Raw genomic sequence first — 23,692 nt, 5'->3', positions numbered from 1 at the left:
TTTGCCATTGGTTCACCCTCCAATGGCCGCTGCGGCCGGTGCACCGCGCTGATCTGAAGCCAGGAGCCAGGTGCTTCCTCCTGGTCTCCCATGGGGTGCAGGGCCCAAGGACTTGGGCCATCCTCCACTGCCCTCCTGGGCCATAGCAGAGAGCTGGACTGGAAGAGGGGGCAACCGGGACAGAATCCGGCGCCCTGACCGGGACTAGAACCCGATGTGCCAGCGCCGCAAGGTGGAGGATTAGCCTGTTGAGCCACGGCGCCAGCCAGAAGTTCTTTTTAGAGCTCTGTATTGTTTCAGCATTAGCTGTGTGGTTCAAGAGATATTTTATGTGCTCAAAGTTCTTGTCATCATCAACAGCAAAAAATAAAAATAAAAATAAAACAGCACCTCTTGCAGTTAAATTACCTTTCTAGTTTTTGTAGCAATCAAGTCTTCTACTTGCATGTAGATTTGGGGCATATGCACTGCCAACTGAATCAATATATTTTTAAATCAATTCCCCCACCATCTTTGGAATCTGTGTAATTTTTTTTTTTTGACAGGCAGAGTTAGACAGTGTGAGAGAGACAGAGAGAAAGGTCTTCCTTTTTCCATTGGTTCACACCCCCCCCCCCCCAAGTGGCTGCTATGGCCGGTGCATTGCAGCTGGCGTGCTGCACCGATCTGAAGCCAGGAGCCAGGTGCTTCCTCCTGGTCTCCCAAGCGGGTGCAGGGCCCAAGGATCTGGGCCATCCTCCACTGCACTCCCGGGCCACAGCAGAGAGCTGGACTGGAAGAGGAGCAACTGGGACAGAATCCAGCGCCCCAACCGGGACTAGAACCCGGAATGTGGGCACCACAGGCGGAGGATTAGCCTAGTGAGCTGTGGCGCCGGCCAGAATCTGTATAATTTATATAAAAATTCAGAACTACAGATATTGAAGTCCACATGGATTCTAGAGTCTCTGGGTCTTAGAAATTTTTCCATTTGTATATCACTAAAAATTAAACTCATCCATGATAGGGAAGGTTGTTGGATGGATACTAACTTTTAGACAACAAAGAAATGAACATGTAAAACTCTCAAGAATGTATATATCTAAGAAAAACTTTCTTTCATTTTGTTCTTGTACTGTACTTTCCCATGGTGCAATTCTTCATGAACAATTATGCCCACTTCCAAGGATAGAGAAAATGAGCAAAGTCCCAAGTCTGCAAGCACACTTAATAAATTCAATAGCAGAATAGCTACCATTTAAAGGGCATTAAAGTACCCGCTAAGTGTTGAGCCCTGGGCTGCACAGGTGCCTTATACATGTCATCTCATTTGACCTTTACAACCCTGCAAGGTGGGCACAATGACCTCTATCTACATGAGCAAGCTGAGACTTCAAGTTCTTAAATTGCTTTCCCAATCATTTAACTACCAAGTGGCAGGGTAGGTGTCGTGGTGCAGTGGGTTAAGCTACCATTAGGGATGCCTACATCCCATATTGGAGTGTCAGTTCAAGAACTGGCTACGCTGCTTATGATCCAGTTCTCTGCTAATGCAACCCGGGAAGCAGCAATGATGACTCAAGTACTTGAGTTCTTGCCACCATGTGGAAGACTGAGATGGAGTTCTGGGACCCTGGCTTTGGCTTGGCCCAGCCCCGGCTGTTGTGACCATTTGGAGAATGAAACAGCGATGGAAGCTCTCTCTTTGTCATTCTGCCTTGCAAACAAATAAATAGGTAAATCCCTTTTTTTTTTTAAAGTACTAAGAAGCAAATCTGGGTTTTAGACCCAGTTCTGATTCCAAAGCCCATGTTCTTTGATCTCATGTTCCTCACTACCCAGGGCTATGAAATCTATAATTCTGGTGTGTTTTCTATGTTTTTTTTTTCTATTATGTATTCCATGAAAATTCCTTTAGTCATAAAAGATCATTGAGCAAAGGGCATTATGAGAGATTTTTCAATGTTTAGAGTCATATCAACTATTTTACTAGATGAGAACATGATGCTTTGGAAATGTTAAAAAGTTTTCCAAAATTGTTCTAACAGGGCTAGCTCCATGGTGTAGTAGGGTAAGCCTCCGCCTACAGTGCTGGCATCCCAAATGGGCACTGATTCAAGTCCCGGATGCTCCACTTCTGATCCAGTTCTCTGCTATGGTCTGGGAAAGCAGTGGAAGATGGCCCAAGTCCTCGGGCCCCTGCACCCACGTGGGAGACCCAGAAGAAGCTCCTGGCTCCTGGCTTTTGATCGGCACAGCTCTGGCCTTTGTGGCCATTTGGGGAGTTAACCAGAGGATGGAAGATCTCTCTCTCTTTTCCTTTCTCTCTCTGTAACTCTGCCTCTCAAATAAATAAATAAATCTTAAAAAAAAAAAGAGGTGTTCTATCATAGTCTACCAGCTGTAAGCTTTCTGAGGGAAAAGATATAAACAAGAGTGATTTACTGAATGAATGAATGAACAAACGAACAGCTGGACCTTCTTTGCTAATGGAGTGCAAAATACAAGCTTTACCATTACTCTTCTAGATTCAACATGTGCTCAATTTCATTAAAGAAATATGAAGAGAAATATATTCTCTTTTTCGAGAGCCTTATTTTTAAAAAATATTTATTTATTTGAAAGTCAGAGTTACACAGACAGAGGAGAGGCAGAGAGAGAGAGAGAGAGAGAGAGAGAGAGAGAGAGAGAGAAAGGTCTTCTATCCTCTGGTTCACCTCCCAGTTGGCCAAAACCGCTGGAGCTGCATCGATCCAAAGCCAGGAGTCAAGAGCTTCTTATGAGTCTTCCATGTGGATGTGGAGGCCCAAGGAGTTGGACCATCCTCTACTGCTTTCCCAGGCCATAGCAGAGAGCTGGATTGGAAGTGGAGCAGTTGGGACTTGAATCGGTTCCCACATGGGATGCATGGTAAAGGTTGCAGCTTTACCCACTATGCCCTTTTGAGAGCCTTTCAGCACCTCTTTTCCTATGCACCAAGACAAGGCTTAGAACTTTAAAAACTATCATAAAGCAAGTGAAGGGTAAGCAACTTCCTTCCTTCCATTTATTTATTTATTTATCTATTTATTTGAAAGGCAGAGTTACAGAAAGGGAGGAAGAGACAGAAAGAGAGAGATGTCTTCCACCTGTTGGTTTTACCTCAAATGGCCTCTCCTGCCAGGGCTAATCCAGGAGCCTGGAACTCCACCCAAGTCACCCATGTGGGTAGCAGAGGCCCAAGCACTTGGGCCATCTTCCGCTGCCTTCCCAGTGTTAACAGGGAGTTGGATCAGAAGTGGAGCAGCATGGACTTGAACCAGTTCCCAAACGGGATTTGAACCAGTATCCATATGGGTGGAGGCTTAGCCCATTGCACCACAACACCGGCCCCTCTTTTCCTTTTTCTTTCCCCTCCCTCCCACCCTCCCTTCCTTCCTTTGCCCCTCTTTCTTTTTTTTTAACTTTTATTTAATAAATATAAATTCCAAAGTACAGTTTATGGATTTCCCCCCCATAACTTCCCTCCCACCCGCAACCCTCCCATCTCCTGCTCCCTCTCCCATTCCATTCACATCAAGATTCATTTTCAATTATCTTTATATACAGAAGATCAATTTAGTATATATTAAGTAAAGATTTCAACAGTTTGCACCCACACAGAAACACAAAGTGTAAAATACTATTTGAGTACTAGCTATAGCATTAATTCACAATGTACAACACATTAAGGACAGAGATCCTACATGAAGAGTAAGTGCACAGTGACTCCTGTTGTTGACTTAACAAATTGACACTCTTGTTTATGGTGTCAGTAATCACCCTAGGCTCTTGTCATGAGTTGCCAAGGCTATGCAAGCCTTTTGAGTTCGCTGACTCAAATCTTACTTAGACAAGGTCATACTCAAAGTGGAAGTTCTCTCCTCCCTTCAGAGAAAGTTACCTCCTTTGATGGCCCGTTCTTTTCACTGGGATCTCACTCACAGAGATCTTTCATTTAGTTTTTTTTTTTTTTTTTTTGCCAGAGTGTCTTGGCTTTCCATGCCTAAAATACTCTCATGGGCCATGGGCTCTTCAGCCAGATTCAAATGCCTTAAGGACTGATTCTGAGGCCAGAGTGCTGTTTAGGACATCTGCCATTCTATGAGTCTGCTGTGTATCCCGCTTCCCATGATGGATCGTTCCCTCTCTTTTTGATTCTATCAGTTAGTATTAGCAGATACTTGTCTTGTTTGTGTGAGCCCTTTGACTCTTAGTCCTATCATTATGATCAATTGTGAATTGAAATTGATCACTTGGACTAGTGAGATGGCATTGGTACATGCCACCTTGATGGGATTGAATTGGAATCCCCGGCACGTTTCTAACTCTACCATTTTGCCCCTCTTTCTTTTTTCCTCTCTCTCTCTCTCTCTCTCTCCTTCTCTCCCTTCCTCCCTTCCTCCCTCCATTCCCTTCCCCCAGTTTCTTTTCTTTTCTTCCCTTCCTTTCCCTTCCTCTCTTCCTTCCTTCCCTCTCTCTCTCCCTTCCTTCCCCCTCTCATTCTCAGATTTCCATGCCTTGTTACAGAATCCATGGAAGCAGCATTTTGACAGAATCCAGACATATTGACCTTTGACTTTTAAAATTTTTAAGCATTTATTTATTTTTACTTTATTTAAAAAGCAGAAAGTGAGAGAAACAGTGAGACAGACAAAGAATCACCTTCCATCTGCTGGTTCACTCCCCAGATGGCTGCAACCATCATGGCTGAACCAGGCAAAATTGAGTCCAGAACTCAATTCAAATCTCCCACATGGGTGACAGGGACTCAATACTTCAGCCACCACCCACTGCCTTTCAGGTACACGTTAGTGGGAAGATAGATCAGAATGAAGTAGCCCAGACTTGAATCTGGGACTCCAATATGGTATGTAGGCATCTCAAGTGGTAATTCAAGCCACTGTGCCCAATGTCCACTCCCTTTAAAATAGTTTTTATTTATTTGAAAGAGAAGGAGGGAGGGGGAAGGAGGGGGAAGAGGGAAGAGAGGGAGGGAGAGGGGGTGGGGGGAGAGAGACAGAGACAGAGAGACAGAGAGATTGCCCATCTACTATGCCACTCCTTAATCACATAAAACAACTGGGCCAGATCAAAGTCAGGAGCCAAGAACTCAATCCTTGTTTTCCATGTGGCGCCAGGGATCAAACTACTTGAACCATCATCTGCTGCCTCCTAGGTGTACTAGCAGGGAGCTGGAATTTATTTAAACATAAAATGAGAATTTCAACAATCAAGTATAGACTGGAATATTGGAAGTCATGAAAAAATGACAAATAACTTACAAAATGGATAATCCATAGATGACTAATTGACAGTTGACTTAACATCAACTCCAGATCAATGACTATTGAGAATGAATTCTACTTCGCTTTATAAAAGATTAGTTTTTGACACATTGCAGGTTGCCCATTAATATCTGGTCAAAAACGTCTCTTAATTGAGACAACTGCTTGGGGATGAATAAAAATGAAAACTAATTTCATACTTGAACTGAACTACATAATTCACAACTAATTCTGGGTATCTACTTAAAAATTCTGGGGTAATTTTAAATAAATATGTATTTTAACTCCCTCCTCTTGGAAGGAATTTTACAGGTCTGATAGACTCACCTAAAAGTGCATTTTTCCCATGATCATCTGGTAGAAATCGCTTGTCTACGGCACAAACGAGAATGTGTTCAGGAAGATTGGGAGACTTGGCCCCCACCAGGAGGAATCCTGCTGGGATGTCGATTTGTTCCATACACAGGGATACCAAACGCAAATCCTTTCCTGCTTGACAAAAACCTAAAAAGTGGTAGGAAGAGCATAGTGAAATGTTTAAGGAAGTTGTTTCTCCTTAATCATCCATTGGGAGAGTAGCTTTATCTGCAGAAATCTCTATTAAAGACCAAAAAGTAAAGTCCATATACTCCAACCAAAAGACAAATCGATCCTGTGTGCCCTCTGAGTACAGCTGGAAAGACATTGAAAAGAGATAATTCCATCTGGTTCAGCCAAATTGATGGCTTTATATTTTCTGATCCACAAGTGAGACATTGATAAATAGACAACAAACCTTGAAAAGTACAGATAATTTTTATGTGCACTTACAGTAATTTTTATTTTCAATGCAGATTTACTTGTCTAAATGTGGATAGTAATAGAAGAGAGATACTCTGTTTACAGAGGAAGAGACTGAAGCTCAGAGCTTGGTGACTCATAAACAAACAGGCCAGAACTCGTACTCAGATAATTTTCACTGGACACAAAACGCCCTAAGAAAGCCGTACATGATCACTTTGTATACCATAATGGAGTATACCAACTCGTCAGTTCTTCATTTATTAAACAAAATTTACATAAAGTATGCTTCTTAGGTCTGGGGACAAAGAAATGAACAAAATACATCTTTCTCCAAGAAGCCACATTGCAGTCATCTATTGCATAAGGAAACAACAAAGACAGTATTTTAGAGGACAGCTAGGGTTCTGCCGCACATCTTCTGGAGAATGAGCCCTTCTTTTTTTTTTTTTTTTTTTTTTTTTGACAGGCAGAGTGGATAGTGAGGGAGAGAGAGAGAGAAAAGTCTTCCTTTTGCTGTTGGTTCACCCTCCAATGGCCGCTGTGGCCGGCGCACCGCGCTGAGCCAAAGCCAGGAGACCAGGATGCAGGGCCCAAGCACTTGGGCCATCCTCCACTGTACTCCCTGGCCACAGCAGAGAGCTGGCCTGGAAGAGGGGTAACCAGGACAGAATCTGGCACCCCGACAGGGACTAGAACCCGGTGTGCCGGCGCCGCTAGGCGGAGGATTAGCCTGTTGAGCCATGGTGCCGGCCAATAATGAGCCCTTCTATACTGCACTCCTCTGATTCCCCTGGAGAACTGTGATAATCTAGACTGACCTGGAGCTGGTGCCAGATTCAAGCTGGACCACTTTAACATTCCACCTTTCTGATTGGAGGTAGGCACCTGACATAAACCAGGGCGAGCACAGCCTTTCCCCTAGGAATTCTGGATACAGGCAGGGACAGCATAGGTCAGTCTGTTCTGTGGCAGCCTGCTCTCTTCTTGACCTGTGAGAGAAGTCTCTAGGCATAGATAGGAGGCCGAGGGAGATTATTCTCTTAGTGTCAGGATTCCAAGAGCCCAGCTGTGTCTGCTTTTCCATGATTTGGTCACTCAACCTTTTCCTTTGGAATTACTCCAGTAATTTCTTATTTTATCTAAACTTGTTTCAATTTGCTTCCCTCACTTTGATTCAAGAGAGAATAAACAAAGTACGGTAAATACTACTTCAGGGAGGCATAGAAGGATGGAGGAGGGAGGCCTCCAGACACAAATCTGGGGAGGGTACCATCATCACCCAATACAAAGTAGGGAAGAACCACCTTACATTCTGCTAGTATCAATTCATACTATTGTTTTAGCCCAATGTCAACAAATAATTGGGTGTCATCAGATGGTCTACAAGAAAGAAAAAGGTATACTCCATCAAAACCTTGTACAAAGCCATGGTGCACATAAATCTACAATATGCTTTGGATCATCAAATCCCTAAAGCAGCCATCATGGGATTAGTAAATGTCAACAGAAGAAAGAGCACAATGATAAGGGCAGTGGGATTATAGATCCTCTTTCAAGCTTATAGATCCTCTTTCAACATTTATAAAAATCAATTTAACTTTTGGAGTACATGATTTAAGAAAATTAGTATTAAAAAGTTACTATGAATTATTTAATGATTTTAAGTGAATCTTTTTATTAGTCACGGTATTATCTATACTTACCTGAAACAGTTATTTACATATGTGTCATATGATTTATTCAGCTTATAATTCATGAATTAAGAAAATTACTATCAAAAAGCTACTGTGAATTCTTAAACAATTTTAAGTGAAACTTTTTATTATTTACATTATCTTTATTTATTTGAAACATTCATTTACATATGTGAGTCATATAATCTATTTAGCTTATAAACATTTTTTGGAGCTTATGTATACATGGAAACTTTTGAAAATTTTTTTTACTACTTCCCATTAAGAAACAGAGCTCACAGTTTTGAAGTTGAGAATTGATGATGATGGCAGCTAAAATTTAGGAGTACTTACATAAGTATGGTGCTAAACACTAAACAGATTATCTTCTTTAATTTGCTCAACAATTCCAGGTAGGTATGAGATGAGTATTGCTTATATGCAATACATGGAACAGGAAGTATTTGGATATCAGAATTCTGGAATATGTGCATATATGTAATACCTTGTGGATAGAACCCAAATCAAAATATAAATTCATTTATGTTTCATTACACCTAAAACACATCTCCTGAAGGTAGTTTTATACAATATTTTTAGTGCACCTGCATTCTGTCTGAAAGTCATCACATGAGGTCAGGTGTGGAATTTTCTACTTGTGACATCATATAAGCATTCAAAATGTTTTTGGACTTCCAGATGAGGGATATTCAATCTGTTCTACCATCTCTTTTTCATAGATGGAGAAAGTGAGTCTCAGAAAGGTCAGAGAAGTTGTCCAAGGTTACAAAATGAGTCCAGTAATGTTCAGTGATATAAGACATGGGAGTTTTGTCATATAAGAACTGACAAAAAGCCTCCTGTTCAAATTGGCAAAAGAAAAGAACAGTTACGATTTGGCACTAAAACTATGAAGAGTGAACACAGATTTTTTTAAATCAAATTCTAAAAGACTAAATCTAGGAAAAATTATAAAGTACTGAAAGGAGCACTAGTATTTTTAATCTAGGAATTTCCTAATTTGCATATAGGCAGTAAACCTAAACACACGTTTCTCCTAAGAAGTAGCACCTGTACAAAGCCTGACTTGCTCCAAAAGGCAGAACGTAGAGAATGTTTTCCTAAAAGGCATAGATAAATTCAGCAGGAGAAGTTCATGACTGCCCATTGATGGAAAATGGGACACTTGGGGAGCTGCCTCTGTCACTAAGAGTAATGCAGTATACCTGCAACTAGACCAATAGAAACAAGTCTGAACTAACTTGCGACTTATTACAAGCTTTTTAGAACAAGTGTTATATGGGACCTCAAGGTCATCTAGAAAGTAATAATTATTCTATTATTCTAATTTTTTTAAAGATTTTATTTATTTGAGAGGTATAATTACAGACAGTGAGAGGGAGAGACAGAAAGGTCTTCCTTCCATTGGTTCACTCTCCAAATGGCCGCAACGGCCCAAGCAGTGCCAATTTGAAGTCAGGAGCCAGTTGCTTCTTCTGGGTACCCCACATGGGTGCAGGGGCCTAAGGACTTGGGTCATCTTCTACTGCTTTCCCGGGCCACAGCAGTGAACTGGATTGGAAGAGGAGCAGCTGGGACTAGAACTGGCACTCATATGGGATGCCGGTGCCGCAGGCAGAGGATTAATCTACTGCGCCATGGCACCAGCCCCTCTATTATTCTACTTTTAAAATAGAATGTTCTGAGGGCCTTTCAGACAATTCATGTAGGGTTAATGGAAACCACTCAGACTTCATGTCATTGTGTGTTTTTGACTATTATACAAATTCTAGGTTTTTAAAAAAATTTTTGTGGGAGCCAGTGCTGTGGTGCAGTAGGGTAATTCTCTGCCTTCAGTGTTGGCATCCCATATTGGTGCTTGTTCGAGTCCCAGGTGCTCCTCTTCTGATCCAGCTCCCTGCTACGGCCTGGGAAAGCAGTGAAAGGTGGCCCAAGTCCTTGGGCCCCTGCACCCGTGTGGCAGACTTGGAAGAAGCTCCTGGCTCCTGGCTTCAGATCAGCTCAGCTCCAACTGCTGCAGCTATTTGAGGAGTGAACCAGCAGATGGAAGACCCTTTTCTCTATCTCTCCCTCTCACTGTCTGTAACTCTCTCTCTCAAATAAATAAAAAAGATCTTGAAAAAAAATTTTTTCTGTCATATGTATTGACATACTGCTTAATTTATATATATAAAATGGGCTGTTGATTAAAGATGGGAAGCTCAAGGGTGGGTGTTTGGCACAACAGTTAAGATGCCATTTGGGGTGCCCACGCTCCATATTGGAATGTCTGTGCTTGAGTCCCAGCTCCACTTTCTATTGCAGGTTCCTGCTAATGTGTACATGGGAGGCAGCAGGTGATGGCTCAAGCCACTCATAGGGAAGGTCTGGAATGCAGTTCCTGTTCCTGGTGTTGGCATGGCCCTGTCCTGGCTGAGGAGTAACCAGGGCATAGTAGAGCTCTCTGTCTCTCTGGATGGAAGATCTTTGTGTGCCTCTCTTTCTTGTCCTTTCAAATACAATAAAAATAACTATTTTTTAAAGTTCTTTTTTTAAAAAACAGGAAGCTCACGGAACATTGGCTTGTGTTAATGAACACAAAAAGTAATATACAAATGCATCTAAATATGCTTCTTGCAAAATATGAAAGTTAAATTCATTCCCACCTTACTTATCAAATTATAAGATATAACATGCATCAATGTTTCTAGGATAGCAAAATGCAATTTTAAAAAGGTAAACTTTTTTTTTTTTTTTTAACAGGCAGAGTGGACAGTGAGAGAGAGAGACAGAGAGAAAGGTCTTCCTTTTCCATTGGTTCACCTCTCAATGGCCGCTGCGGCCGGCGCACCTCACTGATCCAAAGGCAGGAGCCAGGTGCTTCTCCTGGTCTCCCATGCGGGTGCAGGGCCCAAGGACTTGGGCCATCCTCCACTGCCTTCCCGGGCCATAGCAGAGAGCTGGACAGGAAGAGGAGAGACCTGGACAGAATCCGGTGCCCCGACCAGGACTAGACCCCGGGGTGCCGGCACCACAGGCGGAGGATTAGCCTATTGAGCCGCAGTGCCGGCCGAAAAAGGTAAACATTTAGTGACTGTGATCCAATTTGGCTTTCTATATGTGAGAGGTAAAATACTATCTCTTTCATTGTACAGAATTTCCCATAAATAGCAGCTTAAAATGTTTTCACCATATTGAGGAAAGATACAAAAATTACAAAAATAAATTTGCACATCCTTTTAATCCCAAAGTGTAGAATTTCCAAAATTTGGGAATTAAAAGTAGATTTTGACCTTTTAAAAAATCTGGTAAATAATATTTTATATTTATTATATATCATATTATATATTATAATATTATTTAAATATATTTTGCTCCCCTCCTTACTTCCAGAAGTGTATTTTTTAATATTTCATCAAAACATCCTTTTTCTTACATATCCAGTTTGAAATAAATTGAATAGCAATTGTTGAATGATTAAATGTAGACAGTTTTTCTCTTATGGCATGAATATCATAGAGCATGTGAATATGTTGATCTAAGATGCTTCCTGCTTAAAATCAAATCTTTATCATGTGCCATGTAATGACAGAATTCATTTTTTAAATCCCTGAGGAGTTCAAAAGATAATACATCACTGTAATAGAGATTTGTGAGTCAAAGATTGAGGAACACTACGTCTATTTAAACCTCCTTCATATGTATATAAGGGAAGGGCCTAGAAAGGTTAAAATAATGGCATGAGATCAAGTTGGTGGCAGCCAGAAGGAGTGGGTGGGAGCAGAACCCTGGTCTTTTAACTCCAAATGAGATGCTTCTTCATCCTCATAAACACCTGTCTGACCCGTAAGCAACGCCTCACCTGCCCTCAGTCTGAGTAGGTCACCCTCCCGTAACATTTTGCCTGTTTTTCTCAGGTCCTAGCATTTCCCTGTGCCTTTTCCAGACTGCATTGTATAGGGCATAGGACATAACAGCCTCTGCCAGCCACGGGCCATATTTGCAGCCATCCAGCTTTCGCTTGCTGAATCCTTAAAATTCAAGTCTTTGCAAGCCACAAAGTAATCCACGGTTAGTGTGACGTTCCTAATGAGCTTTCTCAAGCAATGTACTGAAGCAAAAGTGAGATTAAGGGGAAAAGTACAATTTTGACTATGAGATACAGAGTTAAGAAGGCAGCGTGTAGAATGCCAAAAGCAGCAAGGATTCCCTAGGGAAGGAAGTTCATTTTAGAACAATTTCTGTGGAAAAATGAAAACTATACAGTCCACTCAAATGAAGAAGCACGTGCAGTTTCTAGGATTACAGCCTTTGAGGCTTTTCCCATTTGTAAAATGAGGACCCCTAGAGGTCAGAAGTCATAATTATCAAATAATGATTGGATCCGATGAGAAGCATGTTTTCAGCTTCTTTCTCTTAAAATTATCTCAAGGAGTGCCTGTGGCAATGAAAGAGAACATGTTCTATTTCATGCTAAAATGGAGATTTGTTAATGGGGCACAAGGACCAGTTGAAGGAGGTGCTAATTTTCAAAGCTGGAATAATTTGAACAACAAAAACAAATTGATTAGTATTGAATTATAACCTAAAACATAATATCCATGAGCCCATAATGATATAAGTGAACAGCTGAATAAATTATTAAATGGGGGAGATGAGACAAATTCCCATTCAGTCGAACTTCAAGTAACTTACAAGAGATACTCTGCATTCAAGGATGGGTGGTATAACTTCCCTCTCCTTACACATAGGTCAGGCATTTCTTCCACAGGACAAGAAGTATAGAAAGATGTGGGGTGGGGGAAGAGTCAGGGTGACCAAGATCAACAGTCACAGCCTTAATAAGTCATGCTGTACCCTTGATACACTGTAATGAAAATGGCTCTTTTCCTCTGTGATCTTCCCCCCAAAAAAACTCAGCAGCAAAATATCAGTCAAATTCCAATAGGGAGCCTCCTATAATATGGAATGCACAGCTGATACTGTCCAAACTGTCAGGATTATCAAAAACAAGCAAAGTTTGAGAATCTGTCACAACTACGAGGTGCCTAAGGAAATAGAACAGTTAAGTCTAATGTAGTGTTCTGGATGAGATCTTGAAACAGAAAAAGGACATTAAGGGGTGGGCATTTGGTGCAGCAGTTAAGAAGCCACTTAGAATGGTTGTATCCCACAGCAGAGGGCCTGGGTTCAAGTTCTGACTCTGCTCCCAATTCCAGTTTCCTGTTAATGCACATCTAAAGGGGTAACAGGTAATGGCTCATGGAGCTGGGTCCCTACTACCCACAAGGGATACCCAGGTTCAGTTTTGGGCTCATGACTTCAACCTTGCCCAGACGTGGCTATTGAGGGCATTTGAAGACTGAATCAGCAGATGAGAGATCTCTTTCTGTCTCTCTGTCTCTCTTTGCCTTTCAAAGTAAATAAATAACTTAAGAAAAAGAATATCAAGTAAAAACCAAGGAACCCCTGGGGCCAGCACTGTGCTGTAGCAGGTAAAGACACTGCCTGCAGTGCCATCATCTCATGTGGGCACCAGTTCAGGTCCCAGCTGCTCCACTTCTGATCCAGCTCTCTGCTGTGGCCTGGGAAAGCAGTGGAAGATGGCCCAAGTCCTTGGGCCCCTGCACCTGCATGGGAGACTCAGAGAAAGCTCGTAGCTCCTGGCTTCGGATCGGCCCATTGTGGCCATTTAGGGAGTAAACCAGTGGATGGAAGACCCCTCCCCCCACCTCTGCCTCTCTGTAAATATGCCTTTCAAATAATAAATAAATAAATCTTTTTTTTTTTTTTTAAACTGGCAGAGTGGATAGTGAGAGAGAGAGAGAGACAGAAAGAAAGGTCTTCCTTTTTGCTGTTGGTTCACCCTCCAATGGCCGCTGCGGCCAGCGCATCTCACTGATCCAAAGGCAGGAGCCAGGTGCTTCTCCTGGTCTCCCATGCGGGTGCAGGGCCCAGGGACTTGGGCCATCCTCCACTGCCTTCCCGGGCCATAGCAGAGAGCTGGCCTGGAAGAGGGGCAACCAGGACAGAATCCGACACCCTGACCGGGACTAGAACCCAGTGTGCCGGCGCCGCAAGGCAGAGGATTAGCCTGTTAAGCCACGGCACCGGCCAAATAAATAAATCTTTAAAAAATTAAAGAACCCAAATATATTTAATTTATTAAATTAAATTAAATTAAAAATAAATTGATATTGGTTCAATAATTGTAACAAATGTACTATAGTAAGTTGTTAATAATAGGGAACATTGCACAGGGATAAACTATAGGGACCAGTGCTGTGGCATAGTAAGTTAAGCCTCTGCTGTGGTGCCAGCATCCCATATGGGCACTGGTTCAACTCCCCTCTGCTCCACTTCCGACCCAGCTCCCTATTATTGCACCTGGGAAAGCACTGGAAGAAGCCAGGAACTCGGAGCTTCTTCCGGGTCTCCTAGGTGCCATCTTCCACTGCATATGGGATGGTGACACAGTAGGTGGAGACTAACCTTCCATACCACAGCGCCATCCCCCACACAGGCAATATAAGGAGAGAGAGAGAGGGGCCAGTGTTGTAGCTCAGTGGGTTAAGCCACATCTGCAATGCTGGCATCCCATATGAGTGTCGGTTCAAGTCCCGGTTGCTCAGATCCAGCTCCCTGCTAATGTGTCTGAGAAAGCAGCAGAAGATGGCCCAAGTGTTTGGGCCCCTGGCACCCACATGGGAGACCCAGATGGAGTTCCAGGCTCCTGGCATTGGCCTAGCCCATCCCTGGACATTGCAGCCATTTGGGGAGTGAACCAGTGAATGGAAGATCTCTCTCTCTCTCTCTCTCTAATTCTGTCTTTCGAATAAATAAGTAAATCTTTTTTAAAAAAAGAAAAACTAAACTAAGTGAAAAGAAAGTTTGCTACTCACCTGCAGGCTAATTCTGAATTACATCTAAAATAATTCTGAAACACTAATTTCAGGCTACTGGAAGATCTGGCTAAGTGTACCCTAAGGAAGGATCTAAGCTTGTTTACTGTACACAAGGAAAGAAAGATACGAGCGTACAAATAGTTAAACAGTTTATTTGACAAACTCGCCTCACCAAATGGTTTCATTTTCTGAGAGTAATTCTGAAATGTAGCTCTAAAATCCAGAATCTTTCAGAACAAATTATTTTAAAATTTTTTAAAGGAGTAATAGTAGAGAGATCTTCTTTATAAACTTGATCTGCATTTCCTTGGGAAAAGAGCCAGCGTTTCCACTTCACAGGAATGGATTTGCATTCTCCAATTATCTCCAACTTGAAGGTTACAGAGTAAACTCAAAGTGGGGAGGGGAAGTTTACTGAAACAGCTGTAAACACAAACTAAAGTAATCAAAGCAGTGTTTGGAGGCCTAAAATTTGGCCGCCCTTCACCCCTTAAAACAATCAACGGCCTCACAGCAGGGTAGGACCCTACACTATTCCAATAATTTACATAAGAAATTAGCAACCAAAATTTACATCTGAATGGTAACCCCAGCAGCCCATCAGGTGTTAAGTATCTGCTTATCTAAATTGCCTCTAAAAATAGCTTTACCTTCCTTTAAGCCTTAGGTAAATAGAGAGTTTCCCATGAAGGGAAGGTGGTATGCCGAAACAAGTCCATGCCCCGTTCACTAACATTTTTACAGGAAAAATTTTAGGGCTATTCTCCCGTTCCGTAAGACGACTCGTAACGAGTCAAATTGAAAGAGCCATATGCAAACTAGAAGTCATCAAATTATAAACTGCTTTTTTTTTTTTTAAATATTGCCTCCTCCAAGAGAATTAAAGTGGGAAACAAATAAGCAGTATTATTATAAGAACCTAAAGTAGCTGATGTACGAATCTAAGGGTTTTTGGGTTATCTTGGAATTTGAATTCCATGCTTGGGTGGGATAGTTTTTGTTCTCAGAAAAACTGCACTTCTTTTATTTATTTTTGAAATAACTATTATTCTTCCTGTATGCTTCCCATGTTCTCATGTTTTAAACTTTAAGAAATACTTGCTCTTCTCTAAGTCACTGGGTTGATATTTTTCTGGGTACTAAATAATCTGTATCTGGTTATAAATAATACCAGTGCCAGATACCCCAACAGACAATCTAAAAAACAAAATAAAAACAAAAAACACCTAGAGCACAGGACAGGCAAGAGGACTTCTTCCCCATTTTTTAATATAAAATTTTATGGTTAAAAATTATCCTCTAAAACATTCACCCTGGTTCTATTTAATTCTCACACATAACATTTTCAACCATAATCTAATGATACTTAAGCACTAACTTCAACCTCTAATTTGTTATGTGATATATACGTTGACTGCTCAATTAAATAAAGGTATGAAAATGCAGTTAAACCAGGAATGTCAGTGTGTCCTTTGGCGTCCCAGCACCTGTACTTCTAATGTAACCTCCAGGTACAGCGTCCTATGAGGTAGAGGATGATGGCTGAAGTGTTTGGGCCCCTGCAACCCATGTGGGGAACACTGATAGAAAACTTAGCTGCTGTGGGCATTTGGGAAGTGAACCAGTGGATGGAAGATCTCTTTCTCTTTTTCTTTTTTTAAATAAGCATTAAAAATACATATAAAGCAAGTAAGTAGAAAGATAATGTTAGTCACCTGCTGCACCTTGATAGGTTTAAAGACCTGCTTTACATCAATAAGGAAGAAATCCATATAAATCTAGGCAAAAGAAACCAGTCATGTATGGAAATAAGTTCATCAGGAATGATGTGCCAGAGGCAGGTCCAGCACTAAGAGTGATCATGCTAACTGCTAGAGACCTCTTGTAGTAAATCAGGCACAGATAAACAAGAATTACAGAGGTGTCCAAACTCCTTAGGGAATTTTGACTCCTGTACTGTTTATCTTATTCTCAAAGGTGGGGGGTGGGGTGGGGAATAAAACTCCCAAACAATATAAACTACTTATCTTCTTGCTTTGCATGTGTGAATCTGTAGTTAATTCTAGATTATATGGACTTCAAACTTTGGAAGGAGGCTGGCTGTCCTTAGATTTCTTCCTTCTTCCCCTTGTCTTCTTACCCCCAAGATTTCCATGCACTGACCACCCCAAGTCCCTATCACACCAGGTATCAAAACTATGCTGGGGAAGGGTTTTAGCCTGCCAGTTGGGATGTCCATGTCCCCCATATCAGAGTACCTGATTTTGGTGCCTGGGTCTAGCTCCTGACTCCAGCTTCCAATTAATGCAGAACCTGAAAAGCAGTGGTGATGGGTCAGGTGGCTGGGTCCCTACCCACACAGGGTAATGCCCTAGATGGAATCTAGGTTCCTGGATCCTGCTTGGTCCAGCAGCCCCAGACATTGTGAGCATTTGGGGAGTAAACCACAGGACTCTGTCTCCCTGACACTCACATAAATAAATAAATAAATAAAATTTTAAAATACTTTAAAAAATTATACTACAGCTAACCTGGGTAAAGTGGAATCCTTGTACTAACTAGGTTCAGATGGCCAGAAAATTCCACTGTATAATATCAGATGGAAGAAATAAAAGTATAATTTGTGGTATTACCAAAACAATGAAATACCCAAAAATGCTTTATACTAGGATTTTCTTTTTTCTTTTCTTTTATTTTCTTTCCTTTCTTTTTAAAAATATTTTATTTATTTATTTGAGAGGTAGAGTTACAGACAGTGGGAGGAAGAATCAGAGAGAAAGGTCTTCCTTCCGTTGGTTCACTCCCCAGATGGCCGCAACGGCTGGAGCTGCGCTGATTCAAAGCCAGGAGCCAGGAGTTTCCACGCAGGTGCAGGGGTCTGAGCCCTTGGGCCATCTTCTACCACTTTCCCAGGCCACAGCAGAGAGCTGGATTGGAAGAGGAGCAGCCGGGACTAGAACCAGTGCCCATATGGAATGCTGGAGCCACAGGCAGAGGATTAATCTACTGCACCACGGTGCCGATCCCTAGGGTTTTCTTATTAAAAATATGGTTAAATAAAGCCTTGGTGGGACAGAAGGATGACAAATGATATTATATAAATATTTGCATTTTTGTCCTCTATAAATTTTTACATTTATATTGTTTATAAAATATTTAAGTTTTGCCTCTATCCTGAATGAGCATTCAAAATAATGGTTTATATAGAACATCTTATATCTCTGTTAGTGTTTGGAGGGTAGAATAGCAAGGAGCAGGAAAAGAGAACACTGAAAAGGTTGCTAAGAAAGTCATTCTTGGGGGAAGTACATGGAGTTCTAGAAAAGCCTTGACTTGTGTCTGGACTTGGCTTTGCCACAGATTATCTCAGAGAAGTCATTGAACTGTGAATCTCATTCTCTTCATCTATAAAATACTTGTCTTTCTTGTACACACCTGCGGTGAAGTCAGTCATAGGAGACAATGGGAGTGAGAACATAATCACTCCTCATTCCTGTCCATAATAACCAGTTTCCAGCCATGGAATGATTGGAAATTCAACAGACAATATAAGAGGGAAAAAAAATAAAAGAAAAAACAAAACCGAAACCCACCGTCTGTAGTGCAAGATCCCTCTGGGGCAGGCTTTTGTGAGTAGGGAATGGGTGGGCTGTTTGAATCGGACATTTCTTCATCATCTTCGTCATCTTCCATCTCATTGACTGCTAGATTGTTAGAGAAATCCAGGCTTCCATTTTGGGTGTAGCGGTGTACCAAATCTTTATCCAGATCCTCCACTTTGGGTTTCACATCTAGGTAGGCACATAAATCAGGGTAAATTCTGTCAAAAGGTGCTTATTGGAAATATAATAAGAAAAAGTCATAGTTCTAAGAGACAAATATGAGGAAACAGAGACTAGCATTATTTTAAATGTTATTTAGCCAATTATTCTCAGAGGTCCCACGCTTTGGAATCCTCAGTTCTTTTAGAATGGGTCTAGACATACTTGTGACTGAGAAACTTACCTGCAGAGGAGAAAGGATGCTGGTCAGGGTCCAAGTATAGCTGGGAAAAAATTGGCTGTGGTACCACACTACTACATCTGAGGGAGGCTTCTATGGAGTTGTGCAGAGCTTCCTCAAATCGAGCAGATTTCAGTTGCCCAGCATATGAATTCCCCATGGTCTACATCAGTCCACCCCAAAGCAAAAGGGGAACAAAGGAGAAAATCAGTATAATTAGAGGTTGTATGTCTGCAAAGTACATGCACAGCTAATATAAAGTATATGCATGTGTCTTGTTGCATTATGAACTATATGAAATACACATATTTCTTATTAAGATTACTTATATAAATTAACATATCACTTGTTCACCTGTGGTTTTTTATTTATTTATTTATTTTTGATAGTCCAAACCCATGTCAAAAAGCTCTGTTGGACCAGTGCTGGTGCAGGTGGGTTAAGCCATCGTCTGCAGTACTAGGATCCCACATGGCTGCCGGTTCAAGTCCTGGCTGCTCTGCTTCCAAGCCAGCTCCCCGCTAATGTGTGTGGTAAAGCAGTGGAGGACAGCCCAAGTGCTTGGACGTATGTACCCATGTGGTTGACCACAATGAAGTTCCTGACTCCTGGCTTGCCCTAGACCAACCCCAGGCATCTGGGGAGTGAATCAGGGAATGGAAGACCTCTCTCTCTCTCTGTCTTGTCAATCATGAAGCACAACCTGATTAACAAGGGTACTATGCCTCCTCCTTAAAAATGGTAGGTGGGGCTGGTGCTGTAGTGTAATGGGTAAAGCTGCGACCTGCAGTGCCAGAATCACGTATGGGCACTGGTTTTGGTCCTAGCTGCTCCACTTATGATCCAGCTCTCTGCTGTGGCCTGGGAAAGCAGTGGAAGATGGCCCAAGTCCTTGGTCCCCTGCATCCTCGTGGGAGACTCAGAGGAAGCTCCGGTCTTCTGGCTTCATATCAACGCAGCTCCAGCTGTTATGGCCACCTGGGGAGTGAGCCAGCGGATGGAAGACCTCTCTCTCTCTCTCTGCCTCTCTGTAACTCTGCCTTTCAAGAAAATAAATCTTAAAGAAAAAATGGCAGGCTACTGACACTCCCTCTCAGTTGTATTTGTGATTTCAGAGTAAATATCTAAGTACTGCTCTGTCTAGTAAACTCTATTACTCTAGAGGAAAAAACAAAGACAAAAAGACTCTCCTAGTTGGGTATGTGTGTGTGAAAACTTTATGAATATATTTAACATGCTTTTGAAAGTAAAAGTTTAGCCTTTTGAATTCAAATAATTCACTTATTGAACACCACATATTATTAGTATTTATCTGAAAACTACTGTTTCTCTTTTGAAGCACTGGCCTTTACTTTTGGCCAGTAATATTTGTACTATATAGTACTTGCTAGTTACAAAAATTTCCATGTATAGCAATAATGTACAGTTTTTTCGGTGCTAACTACTTGTTAGATCAATGATTCTCAAAGTATGGCCTAGGGGCTGCAAGATCCTTTCAGAGATCCATGAGTTCAAAGCTATTTTCAAACCATTACTAAGATATTATTTATTTTTCAGTTACTCTGTGCCTAGAATTTTTCAGAATCTGCAAAATGTGTAGGCTATTCAACACACTAACTTTGGAAAAATACTTTTTTAAAAAAGATTTATTTATTTATTTGAAAGGCAGAGTTACAAAGAGGCAGAAGCGGAGAGAGAGAGAGAGAGAGAAAGAGAGAGAGAGAGAGAGAGAGAAAGTCTTCCATCTGCTGGTTCACTCCCAGATGGCCGCAATGGCCAAAGCTGGGCCGATACGAAGCCAAGAGGCAGGAGCTTCTTCCAGGTCTCTTACATGAGTTCAGAGGCTAATCAGTTGGGCCATCTTCTGCTGCTTTCCCAGGTGCATTAGTAGAGAGCTGGATCGGAAGTGGAGCAGCCGGGACTAAAACCAGTGCCCATATGGGACACTGGCGCTTCAGGCAGTGGCTTTACTCACTACACCACAGCGCCAGCCCCAGAAAATACATTATTTATTTTATTATATAGTGTCTTATTATTGTTAGTTTTAATTAATATTTTTTAAACTTCTTAGTTTCAATTTCTAATAAATATAATCTGCACAAACAAAAACTCAATGGTGGGGGTTTCCTCCATAATTTTTAAGGGTGTAAAGGGATTCTGAGACTAAAAGTTTGAAAACTACTAGGCTAGGCAGTGTACTTCATAAAAGTCATCCAATGCTCAGGGTTCTGAAGTAGGTATGATCTCTTTCCACTTCAAAGATTAGGAAACAAAAACAGGGACTGTAGTACAGCAGGTAAAGCCACCACTTAGGATGCCTATATCCCAATATCAGAATGCAAGTTCAAGTCCCAGCTACTAGTCTTCTGATTCAGTTCTCTGCTAATGCGCCTAGGAAGCAGCAGATGATGGCTCAAGTACTTGAGTTCCTGCCACCCATTTAGAGGCCTGGATGGATTTCCTGGCTTCTGGCCTCAGCCTGGCCCAACCCCAGCTAATGGAAGGTTTCTCTCTCTCTCTCTCTCTCTCTCTGCTTTTCAAATAAATAAATATTCTTTTCAAAGAAGCAAAAACAAACCAAAGGTTGCAGAAACAACATGTGGAATCACAAATACTCAGCTTGCTAACTGTCAGCAATCGTTAGTTATGGAACCCAACTGCAGTCTTCATCATAAGAACATCACAAGAAACTCCATCCCAGTGAGGCTGGGCTTTAACCCACACTCTCAACAGAGAAAGCAAAGTCCCCTCTCCCTGTGCGCCATCCTGCTTCATGGTTTCTAACATCACTCATCTAGTAACAGATGGAGTCAGTACTCAACACTTACCCACTGGTGAATAGTCCTGTACTCCTACTGTACAAGCTCAACTTGGGCAAATCTCATTTCAAGATAGGCAATTTTCATAGACTTTAGTCTCACTTCTCCCATCAAGGAGAGGGACAGGTATTAAATTTCAACTGGGAAAGCCAACTCTGATAGACTCTGGAAAGGAAGTCCCTGGAGCACTTGTTGAGAGGGGACCTGAGTGGGTTCTTAGGGAAAGGGAGCCATGAACCAGTGAGCCAACTCATTAGCAGAGAAGACGACAGATGGCACATCACAGCCATGCTCTCAAGTCCCCCGGAGTGACACACAGGGGCTCCACAGGAGATTTTAGTGCCCCTGAGCTGCCTTTATACAGAAAAAAGGCATCTCATATGATTCCTGGAAGCCTCGAGTAGTCTACAATGATTTCAATCACTGTGGCTAGGTTTGTCACAGCTTTACTAGAGGTTCATAAGATTTGGAGGAAATCAGAATCCTAATCCTATTTTACCAACCTTTCTTGTAATAGGCAACAAAAAACTAAATGTCATGGATTTAAAGTACTAGATTCCTTTCTTTTAAAAAATATATACCTGAAATACACAATATTTAATTAAGAGCTGTAAACAGAAGAAAATCAACAGTTTGTCAAAATAAAAATTCCTTGAAATACCATGTTTTAGCCAAGCTCTTAAGACTCTTCACCAGTACAATTATAAACATTTACATTTTCTAAAGATCAAAGACAAGTGATTTTACAGTAGTTCCAAATGTCAATAAAACAGAGTGGGAACTGGAAAAGAAAAATGCTGTGCCACTAGTTTATATCTCAAACTCAAAGTCTAATAGCTGGGGACAGTGTTGTGGTGTAGCAGGTAAAGCAGCTACATGAGATGCTGACGTCCCATACAGGCACCTGTTCATGTCCTAGGTCCTCCACTTCCAAACCAGCCCCCTGCTAATGGCCTGGGAAAAGCAGAAGATGGCCCAAGTGTTTTGGCCTCTGCCACCCATGTGGGTGACCTGGATGAAGCTCTTAGCTCTTGGCTTCAGTCTGGCTTAGTAGTAGCCATTGTGGCTATCTAGCAGATGGAAGATCTGTCTCTCCCTCTCTCTCTGTAACTCTTACTTTCAACTAAATAGATACATCTTTTAAAAAAAAAACAAAAAACAAAAAACCAGCCATTTCTTCTTTGTTAAGGAAGAGAGCTACCAGGAACTAACACAGAGTTATCAGTGAACAAGAGAAGAACTTCAAAGATGAACTTTACTCTTTTTCCAGAGCACCAAATGCCTGGAAATCCTGGTCTTCTTAACTTACCACCACCCTAACAGATTATCTTTCTTTTATCATTGAAAGTCTTTTTTTATCATTGAAAGTCTTTTTTTAAATTTTTTTATTTTGACAGGCAGAGTTAGTGAGAGAGAGAGAGAGAGAGAAAGGTCTTCTTTCCGTTGGTTCACCCCCTAAATGGCTGCTACGGCCAGAGCGCTGTGGCCGGTGCACCACACCGATCCGAAGCCAGGAGCCAGGTGCTTCCTCCTGGTCTCCCATGTGGGTTCAGGCCCCAAGCATTTGGGCCATCCTCCACTGCCTTCCCGGGCCACAGCAGAGAGCTGGACTAGAAGAGGAGCAACTGGGACTAGAACCCAGCGCCCATAAGGGATGCCGGGGCCGCAGGTGGAGGATTAACCAAGTGAGCCACAGCGCCGGCCTCAGTTGAAAGTCTTAAAAGCTACATTCTGCAAGATGACTTTTTAGTTGGATAAAGACGTCTCGGTGACACATGGAGAATCACATAATCTCAATCTCTTCTTCTGATAGTTTAAAGAGTAATAAGACAGATACATAGGTACAGGTAAGTAAATATTGCACTGAATAAAAATATTAAATCAACATAAAGTGGGAACAGAGATTTATCATGTTAGGAGATATACATAATTCTACAAAAGCAGTAGAAATACTCAGCTGAAGATAAGAAGTACTCATTTCCTGTTCAGACTTGGTAGAGTAAAAAGGTAGCACTTGGCTCTATTCCAAATAAAAACAACTGGGCAATTAAAAAAACGATAATGATAATGTAAAGGATTATAGAACTGACAGCAGACTTCTTTAGTGCTGACTATGGAGTTCTGCCCTTGACAGTTCAGCGCTGGGTGGAGTTCAAAGTCTTCTTAGGGTAATATATTCTAAATATCATATGCCATAATATTTAGGGTCATTGAAATTATTGGCA

The 23,692-nt window shown here is 41.6% G+C and overlaps 1 protein-coding gene across 1 annotated transcript in view; it reads right to left on the bottom strand.

Annotated features, from left to right (window-relative positions):
• The window catches only part of GREB1L (GREB1 like retinoic acid receptor coactivator), a 278,077-nt gene that overhangs the window by 104,920 nt on the left and 149,465 nt on the right, over positions 1 to 23,692 (bottom strand). Inside the window, exons 4-6 of the mRNA XM_062201447.1 lie at positions 18,652 to 18,811; positions 18,240 to 18,437; positions 5,613 to 5,789 (exon numbers count right to left, since the gene is read on the bottom strand). Of these exons, the coding sequence (XP_062057431.1) occupies positions 5,613 to 5,789; positions 18,240 to 18,437; positions 18,652 to 18,808 (532 nt within the window). The 5' untranslated portion in view covers positions 18,809 to 18,811. The remainder of the gene's footprint in view (positions 1 to 5,612; positions 5,790 to 18,239; positions 18,438 to 18,651; positions 18,812 to 23,692) is intronic.

This window comes from Lepus europaeus, chromosome 9 (genome assembly GCF_033115175.1).
Source record: "Lepus europaeus isolate LE1 chromosome 9, mLepTim1.pri, whole genome shotgun sequence".
Taxonomy (NCBI): Eukaryota; Metazoa; Chordata; class Mammalia; order Lagomorpha; family Leporidae; genus Lepus; species Lepus europaeus.
This window is presented reverse-complemented; position numbering and strand designations above follow the sequence as displayed.